The sequence below is a fragment of the Salmo trutta genome, chromosome 4, assembly GCF_901001165.1.
Source record: "Salmo trutta chromosome 4, fSalTru1.1, whole genome shotgun sequence".
NCBI classification, from domain to species: Eukaryota; Metazoa; Chordata; class Actinopteri; order Salmoniformes; family Salmonidae; genus Salmo; species Salmo trutta.
Window position 1 is genome coordinate 72,492,246 of NC_042960.1, and position 12,094 is coordinate 72,504,339.

A 12,094-nucleotide genomic window follows, 5' to 3' on the forward strand; every position below is an offset into this window, starting at 1 on the left:
TCCTGTCTGCTGTCCTGTCCTGTCTGCTGTCCTGTCCTGTCTGCTGTCCTGTCCTGTCTGCTGTCCTGTCTGCTGTCCTGTCCTGTCTGCTGTCCTGTCTGCTGTCCTGTCTGCTGTCCTGTCCTGGCTGCTGTCCTGTCTGCTGTCCTGTCCTGTCTGCTGTCCTGTCCTGTCCTGTCCTGTCTGCTGTCCTGTCTGCTGTCCTGTCTGCTGTCCTGCCTGCTGTCCTGTCTGCTGTCCTGTCCTGTCTGCTGTCCTGTCTGCTGTCCTGTCTGCTGTCCTGTCTGCTGTCCTGTCCTGTCCTGTCTGCTGTCTGCTGTCCTGTCTGCTGTCCTGTCTGCTGTCCTGTCCTGTCTGCTGTCCTGTCTGCTGTCCTGTCTGCTGTCCTGTCCTGTCCTGTCTGCTGTCCTGTCTGCTGTCTGCTGTCCTGTCTGCTGTCCTGTCTGCTGTCCTGTCTGCTGTCCTGTCTGCTGTCCTGTCCTGTCTGCTGTCCTGTCTGCTGTCCTGTCCTGTCTGCTGTCCTGTCTGCTGTCCTGTCTGCTGTCCTGTCCTGTCTGCTGTCCTGTCCTGTCTGCTGTCCTGTCTGCTGTCCTGTCTGCTGTCCTGTCCTGTCCTGTCCAGGTGTTGAATCCGTAGTGAGGTTGGTGGATGGAACCCATGTATATCTTTCTGTGTGTATCTGTGTGTATCTGTGTGTGTATATCTATCTGTGTGTATCTGTGTGTATCTGTGTGTGTGTATCTGTGTATCTGTGTGTGTATATCTATCTGTGTGTATCTGTGTGTATCTGTGTGTGTGTATCTGTGTGTGTGTATCTGTGTGTATCTGTGTGTGTGTGTGTGTGTGTGTGTGTGTGTGTGTGTGTGTATATCTGTGTGTATCTGTGTATCTGTGTGTATCTATGAAGGCATGTTGTATAAATTAAACCAATGAGTGTGAGGTAGCTATCAGCTCTTACCACATGTCTGCTTCTAAACCCAGAGGCTCATAGTTGACGACTTCTGGAGCTGGAAATACACATTATCACAATACATTATCACAATACATTATCACAATACATTATCACAATACAGTCTCTCCACTACACAATACATTATCACAATACAGTCTCTCCACTACACAATACATTATCACAATACAGTCTCCACTACACAATACATTATCACAATACTACAATACCACTACACAATACATTATAACAATACAGTCTCTCCACTACACAATACAGTCTCTACACTACACAATACATTATCACAATACTACAATACCACTACACAATACATTATCACAATAGTCTCTCCACTACACAATACATTATCACAATACAGTCTCCACACAACACAATACACATTATCACAATACAGTCTCTCCACTACACAATGAAACAACACTACACAATGACACAACTCTACACATTCTCTCCAACATTGTCTATTGTCAAATATCAGTCAATAAAATGTAGATGAAGCCTGGTATACATAAACATGGAGTCCTCGTCGATGCCGTGAAATACTTACCGACAAATTCAGGTGTTCCGAAGATCTTTTTAAAGTCTGTCCCGACCTGATCCATCTTATGGGCCAGACCGAAGTCTATGAGCTTGATGCGAGGTAGATCAACGTTCTTATCCAGCAGCATGATGTTCTCAGGCTGAAAACAAGAACCTCAGCTTTAGGTACTACAGAGCCCCCTGTTGATAACCAGGATGACCAGGATGACCAGGACATTAGGTACTACAGAGCCCCCGTTGATAAACAGGATGACCAGGATGACCAGGACATTAGGTACTACAGAGCCCCCTGTTGATAAACAGGATGACCAGGATGACCAGGACATTAGGTACTACAGAGCCCCCTGTTGATAAACAGGATGACCAGGATGACCAGGACATTAGGTACTACAGAGCCCCCGTTGATAAACAGGATGACCAGGATGACCAGGACATTAGGTACTACAGAGCCCCCTGTTGATAAACAGGATGACCAGGATGACCAGGACATTAGGTACAGGATGACCAGGATGACCAGGACATTAGGTACTACAGAGCCCCCTGTTGATAAACAGGATGACCAGGATGACCAGGACATTAGGTACTACAGAGCCCCTGTTGATAAACAGGATGACCAGGACATTAGGTACTACAGAGCCCCCGTTGATAAACAGGATGACCAGGATGACCAGGACATTAGGTACTACAGAGCCCCCGTTGATAAACAGGATGACCAGGATGACCAGGACATTAGGTACAGGATGACCAGGATGACCAGGACATTAGGTACTACAGAGCCCCCTGTTGATAAACAGGATGACCAGGATGACCAGGACATTAGGTACTACAGAGCCCCTGTTGATAAACAGGATGACCAGGACATTAGGTACTACAGAGCCCCCGTTGATAAACAGGATGACCAGGATGACCAGGACATTAGGTACTACAGAGCCCCTGTTGATAACCAGGATGACCAGGACATTAGGTACTACAGAGCCCCCGTTGAAAAACAGGATGCCCAGGACATTAGGTACTACAGAGCCCCTGTTGATAACCAGGATGACCAGGACATTAGGTACTACAGAGCCCCTGTTGATAAACAGGATGACCAGGATGACCAGGACATTAGGTACTACAGAGCCCCCTGTTGATAAACAGGATGACCAGGATGACCAGGACATTAAGTACTACAGAGCCCCCGTTGATAAACAGGATGCCCAGGACATTAGGTACTACAGAGCCCCTGTTGATAACCAGGATGCCCAGGACATTAGGTACTACAGAGCCCCCGTTGATAAACAGGATGACCAGGATATTAGGTACTACAGAGCCCCTGTTGATAAACAGGATGACCAGGATGACCAGGACATTAGGTACTACAGAGCCCCCTGTTGATAAACAGGATGACCAGGATGACCAGGACATTAGGTACTACAGAGCCCCCGTTGATAAACAGGATGCCCAGGACATTAGGTACTACAGAGCCCCTGTTGATAACCAGGATGACCAGGACATTAGGTACTACAGAGCCCCCGTTGATAAACAGGATGACCAGGATATTAGGTACTACAGAGCCCCTGTTGATAAACAGGATGACCAGGATGACCAGGACATTAGGTACTACAGAGCCCCCTGTTGATAAACAGGATGACCAGGATGACCAGGACATTAGGTACTACAGAGCCCCTGTTGATAAACAGGATGACCAGGACATTAGGTACTACAGAGCCCCTGTTGATAACCAGGATGACCAGGACATTAGGTACTACAGAGCCCCCGTTGATAAACAGGATGACCAGGACATTAGGTACTACAGAGCCCCTGTTGATAACCAGGATGACCAGGACATTAGGTACTACAGAGCCCCCGTTGATAAACAGGATGACCAGGACATTAGGTACTACAGAGCCCCTGTTGATAAACAGGTCATTACCAGATGGGGGTTAAAGAGTTGGGTATCAGCCCCATTCATGTACATCAGCCCCATTCATGTCCATCAGCCACATTCATGTCCATCAGCCCCATTCATGTCCATCAGCCCCATTCATGTCCATCAGCCCCATTCATGTACATCAGCCCCATTCATGTCCATCAGCCCCATTCATGTCCATCAGCCCCATTCATGTACATCAGCCCCCCATCAGCCCCATTCATGCCCATCAGCCCCATTCATTTCCATCAGCCCCATTCATGCCCATCAGCCCCATTCATGTACATCAGCCCCATTCATGCCCATCAGCCCCATTCATGCCCATCAGCCCCATTCATGCCCATCAGCCCCATTCATGTCCATCAGCCCCATTCATGCCCATCAGCCCCATTCATGCCCATCAGCCCCATTCATGCCTATCAGCCCCATTCATGTACATCAGCCCCATTCATGTCCATCGGCCCCATTCATGCCCATCAGCCCCATTCATGTACATCAGCCCCATTCATGTACATAGCACATAGTATGAGATTACCATGACTCAACGTTCACGACTGACTGCAGCCATGACTCATGACTGCCTGTGTGGTAGTAATATGGCCGCCGCCCTAACTTAGCGACACACTACACATGACTGCCTGTGTGGTAGTAATATGGCCGCCGCCCTGACTTAGCGACACACTACACATGACTGCCTGTGTGTTAGTAATATGGCCGCCGCCCTGACTTAGCGACACACTACACATGACTGCCTGTGTGGTAGTAATATGGCCGCCGCCCTGACTTAGCGACACACTACACGACTGCCTGTGTGGTAGTAATATGGCCGCCGCCCTGACTTAGTGACACACTACACATGACTGCCTGTGTGGTAGTAATATGGCCGCCGCCCTAACTTAGCGACACACTACTCATGACTGCCTGTGTGGTAGTAATATGGCCGCCACCCTGACTTAGCGACACACTACACGACTGCCTGTGTGGTAGTAATATGGCCGCCGCCCTAACTTAGCGACACACTACACATGACTGCCTGTGTGGTAGTAATATGGCCGCCGCCCTAACTTAGCGACACACTACACATGACTGCCTGTGTGGTAGTAATATGGCCGCCGCCCTGACTTAGCGACACACTACATATGACTGCCTGTGTGGTAGTAATATGGCCGCCGCCCTAACTTAGCGACACACTACACATGACTGCCTGTGTGGTAGTAATATGGCCGCCGCCCTGACTTAGCGACACACTACATATGACTGCCTGTGTGGTAGTAATATGGCCGCCGCCCTAACTTAGCGACACACTACACATGACGACAGCTCACCCCAATCCTTAGAGGAAGTATTTCTAACCAACTGAGCTCAACTTCACCACACGCGTTCCATATTGCTAAAAACGGCATGAGCGTGTAAAAGTACCTTGAGGTCAAAGTGTGCAATTCTCTTGCTATGGAGGAATTGTACTCCGTTCAGGATCTGTTTGATGAACTGGGTAGCTTCCTCTTCACTCAGAGACTCCTTCTGGGCCAGGAAGTCAAACAGCTCTCCTCCAGCCACCCTGCAACACAAACACACACTTTTAGAGCTCCTGACAGGCTGTCTGTCTGTCACACCATGCCTTCTATAACACTTACTGACAGGCTGTCTGTCTGTCACACCATGCCTTCTATAACACTTACTGACAGGCTGTCTGTCTGTCTGTCTGTCTGTCTGTCACACCATGCCTTCTATAACACTTACTGACAGGCTGTCTGTCTGTCTGTCTGTCTGTCACACCATGCCTTCTATAACACTTACTGACAGGCTGTCTGTCACACCACGCCTTCTATAACACTTACTGACAGGCTGTCTGTCTGTCACACCATGCCTTCTATAACACTTACTGACAGGCTGTCTGTCTGTCTGTCTGTCTGTCTGTCTGTCACACCATGCCTTCTATAACACTTACTGACAGGCTGTCTGTCTGTCACACCATGCCTTCTATAACACTTACTGACAGGCTGTCTGTCTGTCTGTCTGTCTGTCTGTCTGTCTGTCTGTCTGTCTGTCTGTCTGTCTGTCACACCATGCCTTCTATAACACTTACTGACAGGCTGTCTGTCTGTCTGTCTGTCTGTCTGTCTGTCTGTCTGTCTGTCTGTCTGTCTGTCACACCATGCCTTCTATAACACTTACTGACAGGCTGTCTGTCACACCACGCCTTCTATAACACTTACTGACAGGCTGTCTGTCTGTCACACCACGCCTTCTATAACACTTACTGACAGGCTGTCTGTCTGTCACACCATGCCTTCTATAACACTTACTGACAGGCTGTCTGTCTGTCACACCATGCCTTCTATAACACTTACTGACAGGCTGTCTGTCTGTCACACCACGCCTTCTATAACACTTACTGACAGGCTGTCTGTCTGTCACACCATGCCTTCTATAACACTTACTGACAGGCTGTCTGTCTGTCACACCATGCCTTCTATAACACTTACTGACAGGCTGTCTGTCTGTCACACCATGCCTTCTATAACACTTACTGACAGGCTGTCTGTCTGTCACACCATGCCTTCTATAACACTTACTGACAGGCTGTCTGTCTGTCACACCATGCCTTCTATAACACTTACTGACAGGCTGTCTGTCTGTCACACCATGCCTTCTATAACACTTACTGACAGGCTGTCTGTCTGTCACACCATGCCTTCTATAACACTTACTGACAGGCTGTCTGCCTGTCACACCATGCCTTCTATAACACTTACTGACAGGCTGTCTGTCTGTCACACCATGCCTTCTATAACACTTACTGACAGGCTGTCTTTCTGTCTGTCTGTCACACCATGCCTTCTATAACACTTACTGACAGGCTGTCTGTCTGTCACACCATGCCTTCTATAACACTTACTGACAGGCTGTCTGTCTGTCACACCATGCCTTCTATAACACTTACTGACAGGTTGTCTGTCTGTCACACCATGCCTTCTATAACACTTACTGACAGGCTGTCTGTCACACCATGCCTTCTATAACACTTACTGACAGGCTGTCTGTCTGTCTGTCACACCATGCCTTCTATAACACTTACTGACAGGCTGTCTGCCTGTCACACCATGCCTTCTATAACACTTACTGACAGGTTGTCTGTCTGTCACACCATGCCTTCTATAACACTTACTGACAGGCTGCCTGTCTGTCACACCATGCCTTCTATAACACTTACTGACAGGCTGTCTTTCTGTCTGTCTGTCACACCATGCCTTCTATAACACTTACTGACAGGCTGTCTGTCTGTCACACCATGCCTTCTATAACACTTACTGACAGGCTGTCTGTCTGTCACACCATGCCTTCTATAACACTTACTGACAGGCTGTCTGTCTGTCACACCATGCCTTCTATAACACTTACTGACAGGCTGTCTGTCTGTCACACCATGCCTTCTATAACACTTACTGACAGGCTGTCTGTCTGTCACACCATGCCTTCTATAACTAATACATGATATTTCCCTGCTATAGTATTTCTTGTGCTTAATAATAGTATTATTGAACAGCACTGTCCCTCCCCCTTGCTTTGGGTGAGTGAGATGTTAAATATATTTCTTTATCCCAATCTTTTTTTTAGTTAGTTCCATGTCTTGTCCCATTAAATGCGTTTCTTGCAACAGGGCTGTCCACATTTTAAATGTATTGTATTATTTGTTTCATTTTAAAATGTGACATGCCATGCACTTCACATTCCATGAAAATATGTTAAATTCTGAAAAAGTATTATGTCTACCGGCCATACATCTAAATGAGTCAAAGATTGTCATTCCTGTAGTAATATAGGAAGAAGTAGAATTGACAAAACATAGGAAGAAGTTGATCATATGCAATATGCTGACAACATGTACTTTAGATTAAAGTTTGTGCCATTATTAATAATTCAAAACAAAAACAGGAGAGACCTAGAGAGAACATTTTCACACAATACCCTCATATACCCATTGTTCCCCCTCTACCTTCCTCCCCCCTGCCCTGTGATCCAATTCCTGATTAAACAAAACCCCTCCTATATCTACCAAGCTTATTTCAATATGAAAATGTATTAAAAGTCGTCTTATTTTTGAAGTTTTAAACCAGATTCATTTATTCACTTTAAAAAAAAATGCTACAATTCTCTCCCCCCCCAAAAGGGATTATAGATAGTCATTTTGAGATAGGAGATACATCAATAAAATTAAACAAAATAAAAAAATCTAATCAAATGTTATTTGTCACATGCACCGAATACAACAGGTGTAGATCTTATCGTGAAATGCTTCCTTACAAGCGCTTTAACCAACAATGCAGGATCACTTGAATCGTTGTCAGTGATACAGCAACGAAAACATGACACCCAGACAATCGAAAAACAGAAAATAATGACATGTACACCTATCGTTCTTCATTCTTCTCTGTTTTTAAATGTCATAGTTCATTTGTCCAGGGAAGTCAAGAGTTCGTTGCTTCATATTTTCCCCCTCTTGAAGTTCATCTGCTCCAAGTAAAGTTGTGTGTTTGATTTATGAGGAATAATTCATAATAATTCCACCTCGAATTTCAAACGGTGTCGTTTGAAATAAAATAAAAAAGTAGCCTAGTTATTATTATTACGGAGTGAAATCAGGAACAATGACCATGATTTGGAAACGTGTGTTTTTTAAATATCATTTTAGAAAAAGAATAAGCCTTCATTCACCGGAGTTTCTGTGAATTATTCCCATATTTTCTTTAGTAAAGTCATACCTGGCTACATTCCTATGAATATGTCAGTTATATATTCAAGACTCCGCGACCTTCTTGTGTTTACAGTGTGGGAAGGATTTTCTTCATTGTCGTGATTTTACAGGTATTTTGCTGCGTTAAATATGAACTCCTCTCCGTTACGGAAGACGTTCAGCCTTGCTGGAAATTGCAGCACGAATCTCAACCCCACGTTGTACAATTCAGTCTTAATGTTATGGGATTGTTGTTGATTGAAGTCAGCCGGATTTGATGCCTTTGGAACTGGAGCGTTTTTCTGCGCGGAGGACACTCCTTCACCGACATTGATCTCACCAGCAGGGCCCTTGGTGTCGCGCCGGGCGCCGGCTTATGTTGGAAAGTCCGATGGACCCTGTCAAGCTCAGGTGACTCTGGCAGCACCTTGTCCCCCGGGATCTCCATCGACGGGTTAGCAGTGAAGGTGGTAGCCTGCGGTCGTTCCACTCTCTCGGGCAGGCCTGTGATTTTTGATGGTTTGGTATCTTGATTGATTCTGGAGAGACATCAGCTCTTCTCCAGCTCAGTAACCCGAGCGTGTGTGTCAGTTACTGACATTTCCAAGTCTGTAACTCGTACTACCTGGGCTTTCACAGCAATTTTGAGTTTAGATAAAGATGCATTGAGCCTTTGAATTGACTTGTTTAGCTCCGCTGCAAAAGCTTTCGTGATTACCGCTTTAAAAAATGTTGTCTCCAGCTCAAACATTGTAGATAAATAAGCCTGGTGTTCGGCTTGTGCTCTGATTTTTTTTTTTTGGTGCTGATTGTTGCTCCACGGCTATTTTTCCCTATGAAATAGCTACTAGCTAAATTAGTCCATTTTGTTTACTTCTGGTATTTAAATATTAGGTCAGTGTTTATTTTATCGTATTTTAAGCAGTAAAAGGGAGTTAATATTGAATGATATGTGCGCACCTCATGCCATCACTCACCCGGAACCGGAAGCAGTTTTAAACTTAAATGTCATTGAGAGCATCTTGACTGGCTGCATCACCACTGGCAACTACTTGGTATCTGACCGCAAGGAAGGCGCTAGAGGGTAGTGCGTACGGCCCAGTACATCACCGGGGCCAAGCTTCCTGCCATCCAGGACCTCTATACCAGGCGGTGTCAGAGGAAGGCCATAAGACCCCAGCCACCCAATTCATAGACTGTTCTCTCTGCTACCGCACGGCAAGAAACATCGATGCACCAACAGGACCCTTGACAGCTTCTAGTCTCAAGCTATAACACTGCTAAATAGTTAGTCCGAGTAGCTATTTGGTTAAATATTTAACTATCTGCATTTTGATAAGCGGTTTATCCCCCAAAAAATACATCCCGTATTATCGGCCAGTTATTGGCCACCTTACTATTTTGTTCAATTACAAGATATATTTGTGTCACGGTTGTGTGTAGGAACGGACCAAGGTGCAGCGTGAATATCGTTCCACATCTTTTATTTAAATGTGAAACTTTGCCAGACAAAACAATAAACTAATAACAAACCGTGACGACAGAGGTGCAACATGCACTAACTCAAAATAATCTCCCACAAACACAGGTGGGGAAAAACAACTACTTAAATATGATCTCCAATTAGAGACAACGATGACCAGCTGCCTCTAATTGGGAATCATACAAAAACCCCAACATAGAAAAAATAAACTAGAACACAACATAGAAAAAATAAACTAGATTAAACCCCCCCAGTCACGCCCTGACCTACTCTACCATAGAAAATAAGAGCACTCTATGGTCAGGACGTGACAAATTGTTTCATTTTGTTCAAAAAAGGAGACATCAACCTTGTATCCAAATCAAATCAAATGTATTTATAAAGCCCTTCTTACATCAGCTGATATCTCAAAGTGCTGTATAGAAACCCAGCCTAAAACCCCAAACAGCAAGCAATGCAGGTGTAGAAGCACGGTGGCTAGGAAAAACTCCCTAGAAAGGCCAGAACCTAGGAAGAAACCTAGAGAGGAACCAGGCTAGGAGGGGTGGCTAGGAAAAACTCCCTAGAAAGGCCCAGAACCTAGGAAGAAACCTAGAGAGGAGCCAAGCAATGCAGGTGTAGAAGCACGGTGGCTAGGAAAAACTCCCTAGAAAGGCCAGAACCTAGGAAGAAACCTAGAGAGGAGCCAAGCAATGCAGGGGTAGAAGCACGGTGGCTAGGAAGTGTTTACTAGATAGTTGGCTAGCCTTCCGGTAAAAATGACCTGAAATCCGTTAGCTATATTTCAGAGTTAAAAATTTGGATATTAAATTGTGTGGTCTGATGCACAGTCAAATTTTACAATATACAGTGTGTCCCACAAAATGTGTAAATATAGTATTTTTTTTTTTAAACTCTCACAACTTAATTTACATAAATTGCAAGTTCGAGGTGGTTTAATCCGCTAACTAAACGATAGTGTCTGATGTTGGGGGAGTCTGATGTTGGGGGAGTCTGATGTTGGGGGGAGTCTGATGTTGGTGGGAGTCTGAAGTTAGGGGGAGTCTGATGTTGGGGGGAGTCTGATGTTGGGGGGAGTCTGAAGTTAGGGGGAGTCTGATGTTGGGGGGAGTCTGATGTTGGGGGGAGTCTGATGTTGGGGGGAGTCTGAAGTTAGGGGGAGTCTGATGTTGGGGGGAGTCTGATGTTGGGGGGAGTCTGAAGTTGGGGGAGTCTGAAGTTGGGGGTTAATCCCCTAACTAAACGATAGAGTATCTGATGTTGGGGGAAAATGTAGCTATTCCTCATGTTGTAATTGTTCTATTTTTCTCTCTGCGTTGTTGGGAAGAACCTGTAAGCATTTCACTGTTAGTCAACACCTGTTGTTTACAAAGGATGTGACAATTACAATTTTGATTTAGACAGCTGATAACACCATGGACAAAACATCCTCTGTTAGACAGGGCCAGCTGATAACACCATGGACAAAACAACCTCTCTAGATTTTATCACACTAATGTCTGCTCTTCTCTAAGAGACTGGACTCTCACAGACTGGACTCTCACGGGCTGGACTCTCACGGGCTGGACTCTCACGGGCTGGACTCTCACGGGCTGGACTCTCACGGGCTGGACCCTCAGGTGTTAGAGATACATAAGTCTAATAGATGGTCTACATACTGTCTATCCAGTCTAGTAGATGGTCTACATACTGTCTATCCAGTCTAGTAGATGGTCTATATATACATCCAGTCTATAGATGGTCTATATATATATCCAGTCTAATAGATGGTCTATATACTGTCTATCCAGTCTAATAGATGGTCTACATACTGTCTATCCAGTCTAATAGATGGTCTACATACTGTATATCCAGTCTAATAGATGGTCTACATACTGTATATCCAGTCTATAGATGGTCTACATACTGTCTATCCAGTCTAATAGATGGTCTATATACTGTATATCCAGTCTAATAGATGGTCTATATACTGTATATCCAGTCTATAGATGGTCTACATACTGTATATCCAGTCTATAGATGGTCTATATACTGTATATCCAGTCTATAGATGGTCTACATACTGTATATCCAGTCTAATAGATGGTCTACATACTGTATATCCAGTCTATAGATGGTCTACATACTGTATATCCAGTCTAATAGATGGTCTATATACTGTATATCCAGTCTATAGATGGTCTACATACTGTATATCCAGTCTATAGATGGTCTACATACTGTATATCCAGTCTATAGATGGTCTATATACTGTATATCCAGTCTATAGATGGTCTACATACTGTATATCCAGTCTAAAAGATGGTCTATATACTGTATATCCAGTCTATAGATGGTCTACATACTGTATATCCAGTCTAATAGATGGTCTACATACTGTATATCCAGTCTAATAGATGGTCTATATACTGTATATTCAGTTCTTCCTCTCTTATTAAAGAGATGGAGTCCAGACAG

General features: G+C 44.9%; 1 protein-coding gene across 5 annotated transcripts in view; it reads right to left on the bottom strand.

The window, feature by feature from the left end:
* dapk2b (death-associated protein kinase 2b) overlaps positions 1–12,094 on the bottom strand; it is a 49,418-nt gene that overhangs the window by 17,089 nt on the left and 20,235 nt on the right. For all 5 annotated transcript variants that reach the window (XR_003878058.1, XR_003878056.1, XR_003878057.1 and 2 more), the window contains exons 4-6: positions 4,839–4,977; positions 1,518–1,650; positions 959–1,007 (exon numbers count right to left, since the gene is read on the bottom strand). Coding sequence is in view for 1 of the 5 variants with exons in the window: in XM_029751994.1 (XP_029607854.1) it covers positions 959–1,007; positions 1,518–1,650; positions 4,839–4,977 (321 nt within the window). In the remaining 4 variants the exon portion in view is untranslated. The remainder of the gene's footprint in view (positions 1–958; positions 1,008–1,517; positions 1,651–4,838; positions 4,978–12,094) is intronic.